Source organism: Dermacentor variabilis, chromosome 2, assembly GCF_050947875.1.
Source record: "Dermacentor variabilis isolate Ectoservices chromosome 2, ASM5094787v1, whole genome shotgun sequence".
NCBI classification, from domain to species: Eukaryota; Metazoa; Arthropoda; class Arachnida; order Ixodida; family Ixodidae; genus Dermacentor; species Dermacentor variabilis.
In genome coordinates, this window is record NC_134569.1 from 29,373,246 (window position 1) to 29,390,458 (window position 17,213).

Below are 17,213 nucleotides of genomic sequence, written 5' to 3' on the forward strand. Positions count from 1 at the left end.
TATGATTTAAAAGCGTTCCTGTAAATCTAAACGGAAGTGTTCTGCATTATGTTATGCTACTTAGGTCGCAGCGGTTTGTACACAAGTCAATAATTTGTGTGCTTAGGTCGACTAAATTCCTCACACACGATAAATGTTTTTTCATCCGTGTCATACACTTAGGCTTTACAGCGTTGCTTTATGGACACGTACTGATTCTATAAAATACTTTACTGGCTGTCTAATATACTTATATTGCAACATAACTTGTATGTATTCCTTACAAATTATCTGGCAGTGTCAATTTATGATTTGATTTCATGGATGGAAAAGGACTTGATCATTGTTCATAACGAACCTGGTGTTCTTTATGCAACAGGCTGATGATTGCAAGTGCAATGGTTGGAAGAATCCCAACCCTCCGCAGACACCACAGCGCCCTGAAGGACCACAGCCCTTGGCAAACCTAGATGACCCATGTCGTAGCTGCAGCCACATATTAGGTAAGTGTAGCTTCTGACACAGAGCCTGACTTTGAATGATGTGTAGTTGCGGGCAGCACAGTTCTTGGATGTATTTTTTTTACTAGTCATTAAGCTCTCACAAAATGGTAGTAACATACTGCCCATTGTCCAGCTCTGCCATATCTACTTGTAGCTACTGTCCCAAAATAAGTGATGAGAGCAGCTATGAGGTACAATTTAGAATAATTCCTCATTTTGTTACTTATATGTGTTCTACTGGATTGGAATTTGAGTGGTCATATTTCAATTTTCTGCATGTATTACATGAGCTGGCGTTTTACTGCCAGAGTTTTGATGTAATAAGCAGAGTAAACCTTTTTTAGGTTTCAACGTAGGCATACGTGATGTTACTTAACGGTGCCTCTTTTAATGTTTGTGCAAACTAGTGACACTTGAACGGCAATATCATAAAAATGTTGGCTTTGAACATTATATTTTAAACCAAATATTTCTCTGCTTCTGCAAACTAAAAGGATGAAACATAGAGAGGAAAGGTAGCACAGAAAAGTCTTTTATTTCCTTCACTATGCTCGTTGATAATCAACTGTCCAATTGCCTGAGCAGCTTGCAGTAACCTCATGTATTTGAAGAAACTGAATTTGGTTAAAGTCTCTAATTGCACACTTCATTGACTTGAAATGAAATTATGCAATTCATGTCCAAAATTTCAAGCATGCACACACACCTATTGAAGATGCTGCATTGCTCACATATGCATGTATGTTACAAATTTATCTCTGATACTTTCGTGCATTGCTAATAGAATTGTATCTTCTCTCGCAGGAGCACATGTGTCCCACCTTGAAAATGCTCCCGATGAAGAGCTCAACAGGCTCCTTGGGATAGTTGTTGATGTTGAAAATATGTTCATGTGTGTTCATAGGGAAGAGGATGCAGACACGAAACAAGTATACTACTATTTATTCAAGGTGAATGCTTCCCTTTGTTCTATAACTTAACTTTAAGTTCACGATTGCTATTCACTTATGAGCTAAAAGTTGCTTTCTAACCTTGGGATGATGAAAGCCTAGCAGTTGTGGCATCTGACACATGCATATTTTAGAACATTATTCTTTAATTTTGATCACAATTGCTTCAGAAATGTTTGTCATGATGGCTGGATGTTTCTGTGCTGAGCCAGTGCTCTGTGGTGTCTCTCAGTGTAGCATTTCCTTTCATTTTGCTTCTGCATTCTATACTCATGTTGTGCATGATGCAGGATATTGCTAATTGTTAACATGCAATTGTTTTCTTCAGTGTCTTTTGAGTAATTCTCTGGGCTGCATGGCACAGACAGGCATTTGGTCAAGTTAACGAAGCACTATGAAAGACAAGATACACTAGACACCGCAATACAGCATTCATCACTGATCAGAAACATGAAGCCACATTGACTTTCTTAATCTTAAGTTTATCTGGCATTTAGGTTAATTTTAGTAGTATGGATTTCTTGAACTACTGGTCCTTTTATTGCAGCTTCTGCGAAAAAGCATCCTTTTGATGACGCGCCCAACTGTAGAAGGCCCCTTGGGAAACCCGCCTTTTGAGAAACCGAGCATTGCTAAGGTGACTATGTCTTGTGCATTTATGTTTACTTCTTGCAGCTCCTCTTATATCTTGTAAATGTCCATCAGCACCTGTGAGCTGACTTATTTTGAAACATTTCTTGAACAGGCAGTAATAAACTTTGTGATGTACAAGTTTGGCCACCTGTCCCAGAAAGAGTGGCAAACCATGTATGACCTTGCCAAGATGTTTCTGCATTGCCTCAACCACTGGAAGCTGGAGACGCCATCAGCTAGAAAACAGCAGCGGCAGCACTCGTCTAATGAAGATGCAGCTGCGTACAAGATAAATTATACTAGGTTAGTGAATGCAAAGTTTTTAAACTTTTACTGGCATTGCAAATTTTTTATTTTTTTAATTCCCCATGAAGAATTGAATGTTGGCTCATCTGCATTACATAGCACTTGAGCTTGTCAGTCACTACCTTTATCAGTGTGGTTGGATTTATGCATATGGGCAGTGCCACTGTGAAAAAGAAAAAAAGTGAGAGAATAACATTAAGCCTAGTGTTGTAGTTACTAAGACATAAGAGTACTATTTCAAAATTATGCCTTTTCTTCACAATACGTTTATGTGTTTTTTATAGAAAGTCGAAATTGAGTGTGTTTTATTATGTGGCCAAAATTACATTTTTTTTTTTTTTTTTGCTCAATGAGTGGTCACCACCAGTTAGTGGCTTTGAAAGATGATTACAGAAAGTATGGAGAATGTGTGGGAGACATGCTGGTAACACTAACACATAAAATGGCTGAGATGTGAGTTCTGAAGAATTGAATGACTTTAGAACATGCAGTTTTAGGCAGTGCTTAGGTGAACCTCCATTGTATTTGACAGTTCTCCACATATGCAATTTCGCTTTGGTTTTACACTGTGCCTCATATGTAATTCCCACTGCTGCGTGCTGTACAGAACATGTCACCTAACTGTTGCAACGATTCTCATTGGAATAAAAGAAAAAGCTACTACAGATTATTGGTGTCTCCACATAAAGAGACTTATCAGGAAGATTGCATGCTGCCTTTTCTATGCATGTACCCACGCACCAGACATGTCTTATTGCTCTTGTTTACAAACATGAGGTATGTCTACAAGCAAAGGCAGGCTTAAAACAGGTCTCTTCTGCGTTTGATTGTATGATTGTATGGACATACTATTTTAATCCTGTTTCAGATGGCTCTGCTTCTGCCACGTGCCGGCATTCTGTGACAGCTTGCCCCATTCAGAGACAACCATCATCTTCGGTCGTACGCTGCTGCGCTCAGTGTTCCAGACAATGCGGCGCCAGCTGCTGGACAAGTTTCGAGCCGAGAAGGACAAGATGCCACCGGAGAAGAGGACTCTCGTGCTCACTCATTTCCCACGGTATGTGTACTATTCATGGTGGCCTCTCTTTGGGGAAAGGCAGACTGACCGGGAGGACCGTGGCCTTTCATTGCATAAAGCCTTTGTTTACTGAGAGTAAATAGATGGGCTTATGAGCATCTCATTGAAGTGTTGTAGCAACTGGTGCCACCAGACTTGTTCTTTTTGCTTTTCTTCCGTGTCTGCTCTCAACCTTGAAAATGCTTCATTAATACCAATAAACCATGAGGTCTTATAGGCCCGTTGAAATGTACTGTGTGACACCTTTGTATAAAACAGGGTTCCACATCCTTCGCCTTGGCCGTGAGCAATGCATGTTAACACTCACAGGGCAAATCTTGTCCACAAATATACCCAGAAAAGTAGGCGGAAGAATGGCTGTGGCGGTAGTTTCATTGATAAAGCGCTGCACACGTAACGCACAAGATGTGGGTTCAGCTCCCACTTGTGGCAGGCTGTCTTTTTGTCCACTTACATTCCCTTTACCTGATAATTTCTATGTTTCAACTGAACATAACAATTAGCTTCGTCTATGCTTTCTGTGGCTTCATATTCTGTGACTTGGTGTTGTACTAACCAACAAAAAAAATCTAGTCTTTGGATTTTCCTTATTCGTCTCGCCCATTAAGTCTTGCAATATTTTGATTCCATAAAGAAGTAATGTTTTTATCATTCTATGCATTCCCTGCCTACCAATCTTCCAGTCATTTTTCACTAGCAATAACGTGTTAACTTGCGCTGGTTAGTACATGTCTGAAGAAAACGAGTAACAGTGCTGAACAACGGGACGTGACTGAGACAAACGAAGCGCTGACTTCCAACCAATATTTTATTGCGCACACAGCAATATGTACAGGGGCTTAAATAGGCAGGAGGGAGAGGATATCATAGTAAGAATACATTGTCAGGAAGATAGCAACGATGGATAATGTGAAAAACAGCACAATTAAATGGTCGCCGTCATCCACGTGCAAGATACGTGAGTCCCTTTGTGAGGAGCAATACCCAAGGCACACTCATGCACATACAGTCGAACCCATTTTTAACGATACCTGTTTTAACAATATGTTTGTTATAACAATGAAAAGCTGCAGCGCCATCATCTTTTGTATGTTTTCTGTAGAAGAATAACCCACTTACTACAACGTCACCATGCCGCATTATTGGTTATAATGATGAAGTCTGGCTGCTGGGTGTCCGTGCTGAAAGGTAATGGAATGCAAAATCCTTGAAAAGAACAAAGAAAAGTGAAATGCAAGCCGCTGCACCATCACCCGCCACCCCAACTGCCGCTTTGCACTTCTCTCCATGAGAGATGCATGCCAGCCTCACGCATACCTCTTCCGTCGCCCTTCCACCCCTTCGAACACAAATGGGCTGCACCCATAGCTCTGTGCCGCGCCACTCTCCGAAACACGAATGGACTGCCCCAACTGCACTGACAACGCTGCTGGCGCTGCTCTGAGATTGCTTGCTGTGTCTTCATTCTGCGCAATTATGCAAATGAATTAAGTCGCTTGTGCTTGTATTTGTTGGTTGTGTTGAATTCGTTCCTGGCCACGTAGTCTATCAGCCTCGTTTGACTCGCGGCCGAAGCGGGACATGGCTGATCCACCCGCTGATCATCTGCAATGCACGATGTTGCCAATTGAAAGAAGGCGCACTACTATAGATTTGGAAACGAAGTGCTTCTGACTGAGCAGGCGATCGTCGTGAATTTACTTGCATTAGATAGCGACAGTGACGGCCACGATGGCAGTGCTGACGCAGTAGAGCAGGCTGCCTCAACATTGTCCCCGTGGGGGGTCCTGTAGATGATTCAGTCCTTCATGGGCTTGTTTTCGCGAGGGACCTTCTGCTTCACTATGTGGAGCACCTAGATGCCTTGGAGAAGGATGTCAGCAAGCTTCGCGTAAAGCAACCAAGGCTGACGGACATGCTGTTTTCTCATCCAAAGTGGGAAATACGTGGCGAGATACTTGTGGCGATCTCGTCCCAGCGTTTCTTGTGGATTTCTCAAGCTGAGATGCTGTTGCGGTAACCGTCCCACATTTCTTAAAAGGCGCCTTTTTAGGCCACCAAAGCGATGCCTCGACAGAACTAGTATGTCACTTGCCACCAGTGACCCCTGTTTGTAGTTGTTATAGCAGTGCCATTCTTGAATGCTGACAGCCACGGTTTGTTAACAACATGCGATCGCAGCGCGCAGGAAGCAGAGTTAAACAGTGAAATGAGTCTACACAATCCGAAGCCGTATGGGTAAAGGTGGAGGGGAGAACTGGCCTCCCCGGCATTATAGTTTTCTCGGAACAGCTATGCCATTTTGGAGAGCCCGAGCACTCATCAAGACTGCCCTGCAAACCCCAGAGCTCGCGTCCTTTGTCGACGCGGCGTGGTATCCCGGATCAAACTCGTACGTGGCCACGGTGGTTGACCCCCAGGGCAAGATCCTGAATGCGGCGTCTATCCAATACTCGACGGCGTCCATCGCAGAGCAACTCGCAGTGGCGCTGGCTCTGTGCGAACCTGGGCGCACGCAGATCTTCACGGACTCCAGGTCGGCGGCGATGGCCTTTCTCGCCGGCTCGGTCTCGGTCGAGGCTGCGGTGGTGCTGAGGACCCGCAAGACTGGCACGGCCCGTCACGTCATCACTTGGTTCCCGGCTCACATGGGCCGGAACGTCTCCCCCTGCTCGCTCAACCCTAATGAGCTGGCCCACGACCAGGCGCGAGGTCTCATCAACCGCGCCAGTTCGAGGGGCCCGGCTTCGCAGGGGATCGACCGAACCACGGACCCGTTGCTTACTTTCCACGAGATCACTACTCATTACCAGCTGGGACGCAGACAGTATCCGGCTCCTCACCCGAAGCTGGGCAGACCCCAGGCCTCGGTGCTGAGAATGCTGCAGACGGGCTCCTTTCCGTCTCGCTCGAGGCTGAGCCACTACACTCCGGGTGTGGATCCCCGCTGCCCAGACTGTGGCGAGGAACGGTTGCGTTGCGCCACTCGCCTTTAAATCGGCAAGAAGGCTGGGATGAAGCCGTCAAGAGCAACGACCTTCAAGTCCAGCTTCGGGCTGTCCAAAGGGCCTGCGACAGGGCTGAAGATCACGGTCTTCCGCCCCCGGCGCAGGTGCGGCCCGCGACTACGACAACGTAGTCCCTTAGGACCAATTAAAGTTTCTTGTCTGTCTGTCTGTCTGTCTTTTTCTTCTCACAACCAGGTTATAACAATTATCAGTTATAACAACTGAATTTTCCTGACACATGAATTATGTTATAAGTGGGCTTGACTGTCACCTTTCTTGTCGATGCAAAAGGCCTCGTATATCTCATGTGCCTGCTGGTCACCATAGCGCCTTAGTATTTTGCATTTGTCAAACAATGCACGACAACCACACCAGAGCTATGCATGGCTAGGTGGCTGCCGGCACACCCCTTCATTAAGTTTGAATGTTCTCTGAGGTGGTCATTAATACAACGGCCAATCTGGCTGATGTAGCAGCTACCGCACAACAGGGGGAGCTTGTATACAACACTGTGGCAGCAATCAACAGGCTTTCTTGTGTGTTTCTTATCACACGTGCGGGGCCCTGTGCCCTCTCTATTCACGTTTTGGCACATACTGGCAAAAACAACTCTAATGCCTGCTTTATGTGCTACCTTTTTTATATGACGAGACACTTAGTGCAAATACGGAATGATCACCATTCTTGCATTCAAACTTTCCTCTTTTCGATTGTTGCATTTTTCATGCCTTGGCTGATTTGTGTCTGCGAAAAGACATTCGGAAATGGCAGACAGTAAATTGTCTGGGTAGCCTGCCATTCGCTGTCTGAGCACCTGGGAATTAAAACTGCTGCGCATTGTGTCAAGGCACGGCCATGATAGAGAGGAAAGTTTGAATTCAAGAACCACGGTCATTCCCTATTTGCACCAAGTGTCTCTTCGTATGAAAAAGGTAGCGCATAAAGCAGGCATTAGAGTTGTTTCTAATGCAGAAAACAAATTCTCCAGTATGTGCCAGAAAGGTTAATAGAGAAGAAACGGGGCCCCACATGTGTGATAAGAACACACAAAAAATCCTGTTGGTTGCTGCCACAACGTAGTATACCAGATCCCCCTCTTGTGCGGTCGTTGCTACATCGGCGAAACTGGCCGTTGTATTAATGATCACCTCAGAGAACATTGAAATGGCTGCCACCTAGCCGTGTATAGCTCCTGGTGTGGTTGTCATGCATTGCTTGACAAATCTAAATATTAAGGCGCTATGGTTACCAGCATGCGTGCGAGATATATGAGGCCTTTTGCATTGACAAGAAAGGAAATATGTGCGTGAGTGTGCCTTCGGTATTGCTCCTCGTGAAGGAGCTCGCGTATCTTGCACGTGGATGATGGTGACTATTTAGTTGTGCTGTTTTTCAGATTATTCATCCTTGCTATCTTCCTGACAATGTACTCTTATTACGATATGTTCTCCTCTGCCTCCTGCCTATTCAAGCCTGTATATATATTGCTATGTGCACTATAAAATGTTGGTTGACAGTCAGTGCTTCGCCTGTCTCCGTCATGTCCCATTTCTCAGCACTGTTACTTGTTTTCTTCAGACATCTTTCACTAGCTTTTTCTGCACTTTCATGTACCCATCTCCTGCTATACTTAAAGCAAAGGCCTCAGACAGGATAACTATATCCTCATTTACCTCTAGGTGTGTTAATACCACAGATTTCAGTCAACTTGCTTCTAAGATTGGGATGCTAGATGGACAAGCAGTCATTACTCATACCTTACACAAGGACTGCATTCGCAGTTGATCAGTTTTGGGAACATCACTTTCATTGTACATTGAATGTTTAAGCCAGTGATGCCCATCTCTCCGATTGGGCATTATGCTGAGCATGATGTCACGCAAAAATAAAAGCACTCCTGAAGATGATCAACCAAGCATGTGATCCTGGGTATACAGCAAATTCAGCAGGGGTTCTTAAAGCTTATTTCCTGAGTTGAATATAGGACGCAACCATGTGAAGTAGAATCTCGTTCATCCATTTTGAAAGAAAATGCCCCCCCCCCCCCCCCCCCCCCCCCCAAACAACATGTCAAATGGGAGAATGGGCTCTCCAAAATCACTAAAAAATTGGGCAGACTCAGCTGTAGTCGACGACTATGTAATGTGAAGCGTTGATAAAATTGCTTCGGCACGAAACTCTGATGTATGTCAAGCTGGTGGGGCACCGAGCGGCCAGAGACGTGCATTGTCATTTTTGCGGCTGTGGCAAGCTTATGTTCATGCTCCTTGAATTCGGCCTGGGTCAGCAGCTTCTTAGAGTGGGGCATTTTGGTGGGAAGTTTTAATGTGTCCTCACGATGAGAATTGTGGCGGCTCGACATGCTGACGCTTATTGAGGGGGTGGGGCCCCAGCAGCCTAAGATGCATTTTGTTGTTTTTCTATGGTGCAGTGTTTTAAGAGGCACTGGGAAACCATAACGAAATTAAGCTGCTGGGCGACACCAAAATACGATGCCACCGGAGGGAAACATGACACTCACGTCGTGCTGCCTGTAGCAGGAAATGGAAGTGCGTTTCGGTTATCGCCCATTAAAAGCTTGCAGTACGCTTCTGATGGCACTATGCCACGTGCCTGGTGAAACAGTTAGGTGAAGCTGCTTATTGCAGTAGGGTTGGTGGTGATAGTTGTGAATGCGATGTGGGATGAGCGACAAGGACATTTGCTGGTACTGAAAGAGGAAACTGAGTGCAAATCAACCATTTCATGTAACATAAGTGGGTGAGTACTATGAGGAAGTTGCCGCAGTGGTTGGCTACTGCTCTTGATCGTGCATACCTCATGGCTTTGATTGTTGAAATGGGATATAGTGGACGGAAAACCTATACAATCGCAGTTTGGCGATGCACTGAATGTTTGTGTCGAAAGATGGTGTTTTCCGGGAGCATATCAGCCAGTGAAAAAGAAGCATAACTGTATTGTGTCATTTTCTTGTTGTTTTCTACATTGTGAACGTTGATGCCATGAAATCTTACGAAATGGGATCTTATCAACAAGGTTCTACTGTAGAACGAAATATAATGGGCCTGTAGTGTGACCCCTACAAGACGCTCTCTTTGTTTTTTTTTCTCTTCATCATTCTGAGAGTCTCGTCACTATGAACTAAAAGTGAACATACTACTTCGGTGAATCCCTAAGGTCCATGGATATCTTTTTTTTATTATTTTTCTATGCTGTTTTATGAAAGAAATGCACAACCAAATGTCTTGTGTATGTGCAGTTTTGTTGATACCAGAATGTCTTAGATGTCTGTGCACACCCACATATTAATTCTTCAAGCGGAGTACTGTGTATAATTGGATACACCTTTCATAAAATTGAGATTTCCTTTGTTTCTGCTACACACAGGTTTCTGTCGGTGCTTGAGGAAGAAGTTTATGGAAACAATTCGCCCATATGGGACCCTGACTTCAAGCAAACCCCTCTGAACTCTTCCACTAACACATCTGTTGACAGAGGTGAGTTTTATTTCCATATTCTCATAAGCATGAGCCCACTTGTATGAGTGAAATTAAGAAATGCACTTGAGTAAACCTTTTCTAAAGAGCTGAGAAAAGTTCATTCTAACTGTTATGCGGAGAATGCATATGTGCACAATAAACATATCGTTAATATTTATTTATTTATTTATTTATTTATTTATTTATTTATTTATTATACATGCTTTCAAGGCCCTAAGTTACTACAGAAAGGAGTGGTACATAACAAGCAATGTAATATGCAGACAATGTTTTGCAGGCAACGTTAAGCGATAGCGTGGTAGACTGCTGTTTTGAATGAAGTTACGTCTGTGATCTGAATGATGGAAGCAGGAAGGTGGTTCCAGTCGACACTTGTGCGGGGTAAAAAAGAATCATGATACTTGTTCGTTCAGGAGGATGGGACGGCAACTTTATATCTGTGGTCAGAATGGGATGAAGTGTAGGAAGGTGGGGTGATAAGTTGATTCTTGAGCACCTGGTTTGAGTGATAAACCTTGTGAAATAGGCAAAGGCGAGCACATTTGCGGCGTAATGAAAGATCTGGCAGATTGAGGGTTGTTTTCATACATGTAACACTGGAATGTTGCCACGAAACAACTGTCACTGATCTTCATTTATCTGTGATAGCTTATTTTGACCCCTCATTCTTTGCAGGTGTGTTTCATTGTCCCAGTGGGCACTAATGCATATTAATGGGGAGAGAGTTTCTTATTTGAACCTTGAAAGGTCAAGTGTGATTTAATTCAGGCAAGAGAATTCACATTAGTTCGTGCATGTAATTTGGCCATTGCAAGCAGACTGACCAACAGTTTCATGTACAGACAGACTCATGAGTTAGGGGTCTATTAAGAACACCAGGTCATAAAGGTCAGTCTGGAGCTCTTCACTATTGCATGTTTCATAGGTTGGTCTTGCTTTGGGATGGTAAACCACATTGGTAAAGTCTACAAACCAATGTTACACTAATGATATGTGGTAGGCTTACTGCACGTTTATGGTGTTTCTCTTTGGCATCTGTCTTGCCTTTCACGTTTATGGCTAGAAATGGAGCAGAAATGTCTCTGCGAGACAAATTGCATAAACACCAAGCAGCTAGGCTTATTAATTCAATCTTTTGCAGTTGTTCAGACTCCTTCACAAGGGGTGACTTCACTGAGCTGCAGCTGCTTTTTCTAGATAAGACGAGCCACCCTGGCAGTGATTTTGGTGGAAGGCAACCTTGAATCCATAACATGCTGCTGCAGCTTCTTGAGGTCACCCCCACTGAAAAGCCGGAATGAGTACGAAATGGGTTCCGTTAATATCCTAGTTTCTTGATGTGCGCGTATAGTTGACCTAAATTCGAGAGTTTTGCAGCTAGACTGATCTCAGTCAAATATTTGCCATTGGGGCATTGCCTAGTGTCGGATGTGATTAGTTATTACAAGAATGCCGGGAATGATCAAGAGCAAGGTTCCATTCTTGCAATATCAGTTGTGCAGCACACTTTTCCAAGGTCTGAGCACCATTGGTGTTAGATCACTTTTTAGTTGATGTGAATTTTATAGGCTCGTTTGATTTCCCTTTTGTTAATTCAAACTAACGCTGCATATTCCATTATGGTGGAATTAATGGAAGCTAAGTGATGCTGAACTGTGATGCTGGCACTGTGATCCTGTGACCTCAACCACGAACTTGGCTGTCATGTGCATGATTTCTTTAGTGTGGTACTACTAAATATCTGCAGCTATAACAAGCAATGGAACCACCCTTGCCAGAGCTGTTGAGAAGCTGTCAGTTGCAAGTTCGCCCAGCTCGGTTAATGAAAATGGTACCACTGCCAGCATGAGTCCCGGTGCGCACGTGACCAGTCGCTCGTCAAAGTCCATCAGCACTGCGGAGGCTCAAGGTGAGACATCTATACATTTTATTTTCATTACACTCGTTACTGCCATGAAAGGACACAAATATTGTTTAGCTATATTGTGCCTTTCTTCGTCTGAACTCCAGTCATTAACACTGCTTTAATATTCCAGGTATTTTTTAAAAGTTGGTGCTGAAGTTATTTGAGTTTGAGCATTGCCACATGGCAGCAGTTGGATTGTGTTCCTCATTGGGCAGGGTAATGTAGAGAATGGTATGGCTTATGGGGCGGTGGGGGGGCGCTGTTTTGTGGCTTTACCAGTCTGTATACTTCTGCACAATGTTGAGGTGCAGTTTTATTCTCTTCAGCCATTGCGTTGCAGCGCACAACTTGAAGGTTGAAAGCAATAAAGTTGTACCTTGGCATGATGCGCAGCTGCATTAGATGAGACATCCATTGGAGCCAGAGCGTTGGACTTTAGGGCATTACTGGAAGCTGACATCTACTATAAAAGCAGGCACTGTTATAAACAACTAAAATCAAGATTTTATAATGCAGGCATCAATGTAGTGTGGCTGAAGCCAAGTTACGGAGAAACTAAGAAATTTCGATGGCTACAGTGAGTTGGTGAAAGTGAGCAGCAATGGGAGGAAAGGTGTTAATATAGTAGAATTCCAATGAATGGAAATTGCTTAAACAGAATTACCAGTTAAATTAAACAACATGCTCTCAATTGATTGATTTTGTAATTGAACAGTGTGAGAAAACGTCAGCTAATTGGAACCTAAAGTGCTCCCAACTCCCTGTAAGTGGAACTACAGAATCAACTTCTGAAGGATTTTTTTAAGAGAACCAGAATTTTATTATTATTATTTCTTTTTTTTTTGTAGCAACAATTGTTTTCTGTGAAAAAAAGTCATTCTTGCTGGACATGTGGAATGCGCACAAAAGTCCAGCAAGCGACGCAGTCGCGGGCGACTTCTTTGGCTGCTGTTAGGAATTTTTGTTGATCAGAATCAAGCAGCTTTAAACTGTGCCAACGAAGGTGGTGATGAAGCAAGGGAAGTGTGGGAAACACACTGTCACAAAGAAACTTCGGTAATATACAGCTATTGGAGTGCGGCCAACCTCTGTTTAAGTTGACAGAGGATGCAGATTTGGTGCATGCATTAACCATACTTTCGTCTATCTGTAATGGCAGCACCATGGCGGTTGAAGTACAGACTGACCAGGTCGCATGCAAGCATATTTGCGTACAGCTGCGCATTTGGCAGCCTTTCCCTTCTTCTTGTTTTCAGTTCATTGCCACTTGGGGAATGATTGTCATTTAATTTCTGTTGAATTCGTTATTTTGAACTTCTGTTTATTTGCACTTGTAGGCAGCCTCTGCCGAGTCCGAATCATCAGTTGGCAACTGTACTGGTTGCATGATAAAGCTTTAAGTGTCAAGCGTGTTGTTGTTTTCTGCTATTTTTTTTAAACTAGCTGGTAAATTCAGTTCATAATGCAGTTAAACACCGATATAATGATCTTCAATATAATGAAATTCTCTATATAACAAAGTATATAACTGTTCATAACCTTTTGTCCATAGAACACCATGCATTTAGAACCTCAATATTACGAAGTGCGTTTGTATGCCATTTCAATATAATGAAATTTCACTGCCACCACAAAGGAATGCCAAGACAAGAAATCTGTGGACAGAGATGGTCAACTGATTAAATTACAAGTGGCTGTTTGCAAACACACCTCTCAAATCGCGCGCCATGCAACAAGAGTGACCGCCGAAGTGGAGCCGCGCAATGTTTCGTATAAAGACCAAGTGCAATAAGACACTATCGCGCCCCGCGCAGAGTTCAAATTTCAATAGAACGGAATTTCAATATAACAAAGCAAATTGCCAATTTCTCTAACTTCCTTATATCGAGGTTAAACTGTACTAAATATATCTAACAACAGTATTAAGATGGTGTATGACATATTGTGCTGCACCCCTGCACATCTTTCTTGGTAAGCGGAACTGCTGTTTATCACAGCATATGGTTGCTTGAGGTTCTGTTTAACAACATTCTACTGTAGATTGGCAGTGCAAAACCAGCAAGTTGCAGAAATGTGTCAGAAATAGGGCAGTAAGATGGGCAGAAGGACAAGAATCATTAAACAGTTTAGACAGCATTTATTGTATGCTTTGCGTTGAGCCAACTTTTTTTTACATGTAGGCGAAAAACGACTGGGTGAAGACAACCGCATACCAGAGCCCAAGCGACGCAAGATTGAAGGTAAGCATACTGTTACACTATATTGTTGTGAAGACTTTACATATGTCTATGATTATATTGCTGAAAAGTGATTTGATAGCGTTCCTCATCCCCTGTCCTACCAACCTTACCTTCATTTACAAGAAGTTTTCATGTTAATAGTGTATTGTTTCTTTAAAAAGTTACTATTGATCAGTTTTCCTCTATAATAAGCATAGGTTCTTTTTGTTAGCATCTGCACATTGCATAGTGTGACATAAATCCTATGTGTCTCTCATTATTTTGCTCGGAGCGCAATATTTATTCTAATCTGTATGAACACCCTGTGTTCTTTCTGCCCATTATTGTTTCATGCTAATGGCAAACAAATGGCAATAATCGGTAATTCCAATTTCATGCTACAAGCTTCCACGTTGTAAAGATCTGTGAATGTAAACATTCAAACACACTCTTGAGTCATGCCCTGTTTTTGTGAACATGCTTTTTCTGCTTTTCATTTTTTGTAGGGGACATTCCAGAGGAGGTGCTCACCCAGTTGATTGCCACTATAACTGATCCAAAAGAAATGGTCGGCCCGGAGGTAAGCCTCACAGTTTGTACCTGGTTTTCATAAGCATTTTTAGCATATCCCACACTGTTTCTTATTGACTGTATACATTTTAATGGGCGAACACTACCATAAGTAGGATACATTTGTGTTAAAGCTTTTAACTTGTATACTTCACATGTATGTTTGTGTTTTCTGTGCCTCTCATATTTAAAAGCTGACGTAGGCTTTTCCCTGTCACCATGGAGTTACACTGCTTGTACTAGTTTGCAACTTCAATGAAAGACATTGAATTCGTCATCTGAATTATCAGATTGATGCAATGTTTCACAGGCAGTATGTCGTTTTTGTTATTAATTTAATATCGAGAAAAGATTGAGTGAATTGAAAAGATAATATGAGGCTTTGATTAAAATTTAGTGTCCATGATAGATCTCAGACTAACCCAAAAGCTTTGGATGTTATGTTTGAAACAGTTGCTCACTTTCACATGCTAAGGCAAACCCAATTATAAAACAATACTTACATTACTACTCGCTCTTCATTTGTCTTGGGAAGATTCCATTGGAATAAATAACAGCTAAGGAATGTTCCACCTGCTGTGAGCTCAAGGAACCACAAACATAAAGGCTTATGTTGTCCTTTCTCACCAGTACTATCTGGAGCTCTTTGCACTGTAATTCGCAAGAGGCAACATTAGCTTGTCAAGCATTCCACCTGTCCGAGCTCACTGTCTCTAGAAAGAGAGACTTGATTCATAGGGAAGAGGGGAATGGCCATCTGAACTGGTGTGCAATAGCCTGCTGCTATGCAGTGGGGGAGAGTGAAAGAGAAACTTTAGCAGTGATAAAGAGTGAGGAGCAGAGAAAGAGATGTGTATGTACACCCTTTGTTCAAATATAGGCAGACTGGTGTTCCCGTGCCATGCCGGGGCACTACAATCGCTGGTGCACGTTTAGGCTTAGATTACTGAGGGTGAAGAGGCAGCCACTGCATCATATGCTTTATATCTCTTACGCATCTCGGCTGTCGGATGTTGTTTGTCACAGCACCTTGTTGAAAGGCTGTTGCACTGCCACACGATCGCTACAAATGTTCCGCTGATTACACCTGAAGCTGTGAAGCCACAAAGCTTACCTTATTTACAGCAGTAGCTGTTATGGGTGCTTCCACCTCTGATTTTTCTGATGATCTGAAATTTTGCCCATTGCACCGTCACCAGTGTTGTCTTTGTGTGCTCCTCGTTGGCATTCTTGGTCATCACTGCCTTCGTTTTCATCGGGCCAGCTATCGATTTAAAAAGAGAATGCTCTGTGGCTTCTCTGCTCAAAGTGCAAGCAGTAGGACGCTTGTCGAGCTCATGTGGCAGCGCCAGCACATCGACAGTCTTTTGACCAGGTGCTGAGACAAGTGGCGTTGGAGAGCTGAGAAATGTAAGAGAAAATAATAAAGCGAATGGCACACTTACTACTCAGCAGGCAGTGCGACTCCCTCACCTGCAGGCTCATAGTGGCATGAGTGGCTACCTCCTCAATCTCAGTAATTTCAGCCTAAGCGCATGTCAGCGATTTGAGTGCGCTAGAGTGGCCCTATGCTCGCTCCAGGTATGGGCGCCTCAGCCTGAGTATTTTTGACAAAGGCTGTACATCCAAATGACACAGCAGCCCTATTAAAGGCATGTGTCCAGTCCTGCCTCACGCATGCAGTTAAACCTCTACATAACTTGAATATAATGAAAGTCTCTATACAACGATGTATTCAGCATTTTACAACTTCTTATCCATAGAACACCATGTATGTTGAACCTTAATATAATGAAGTGTGTTTATACATGATTTCAATATAGCGAAATTTCGCTGCCGCAGCAAAGAAATACTGAGACAATAAATGGAAACTTCAGTGGACGCAGATGGTCGAATAGTTGCGTACGTTGAATTACAAGTGACTGCTTGTGAACACATCTCTCAAATGATGTGCCGCATGACAAAGAGGGACTGCCAGAGCAGAGCTGTGGAGCAGCGTCATGTTCCGTATAAAGCCCAAGTGCGATAACATCTTATTGCACCCTGCACGCTGTATGCTTTGGGTGTGAGTGAAAGTGTGCGAGTGTGAGCCAAGAAGGACAGTGGCTCGACGAGTGCCGTTTTCCCTTGCGAGCAAAGGGAAAGGGAGGGGGAGCATAGTGATCTGGTGATAACATGATGAAGTGTCTGAAAAGGAGGAAGGGCAAGAGTGGGAGGCAAGTTGGCATGCATCTCCTTTTCTGGTGTGGCCATGGCTGCGCATGGCTGTCAGCGCGGCTGAGAGCATATGCAGCTCATTGCCCTGTTTTAGAGGTAATTTGTGGCATGCGCAAAGAGTGGACGTGCCATCATATGCGTTGTCTTTCCGCACGATTAGTACTAGAGGTTGTGTAATCTTCGAGTTTCGGGGACACGTTGACGCAAGAGCGACAAAGCATTCGTTCCCTGCTGTCGATGCTTTTCATGATAGTGTTGTTCAGTGTGGATGACACTTAGCCGCAAGAGTGGAGTGTATGTGAAAGCGGGGCTGGCTTCGATTCGTTCCGCCGATGTGAAGA

General features: G+C 43.4%; 1 protein-coding gene across 1 annotated transcript in view; it reads left to right on the top strand.

Annotated features, from left to right (window-relative positions):
• Gcn5 (Gcn5 acetyltransferase) overlaps positions 1-17,213 on the top strand; it is a 56,643-nt gene that overhangs the window by 1,866 nt on the left and 37,564 nt on the right. The window contains exons 3-11 of the mRNA XM_075680056.1: positions 359-482; positions 1,287-1,432; positions 1,980-2,069; positions 2,178-2,368; positions 3,240-3,431; positions 9,848-9,957; positions 11,708-11,869; positions 14,047-14,106; positions 14,592-14,665. Of these exons, the coding sequence (XP_075536171.1) occupies positions 359-482; positions 1,287-1,432; positions 1,980-2,069; positions 2,178-2,368; positions 3,240-3,431; positions 9,848-9,957; positions 11,708-11,869; positions 14,047-14,106; positions 14,592-14,665 (1,149 nt within the window). The remainder of the gene's footprint in view (positions 1-358; positions 483-1,286; positions 1,433-1,979; positions 2,070-2,177; positions 2,369-3,239; positions 3,432-9,847; positions 9,958-11,707; positions 11,870-14,046; positions 14,107-14,591; positions 14,666-17,213) is intronic.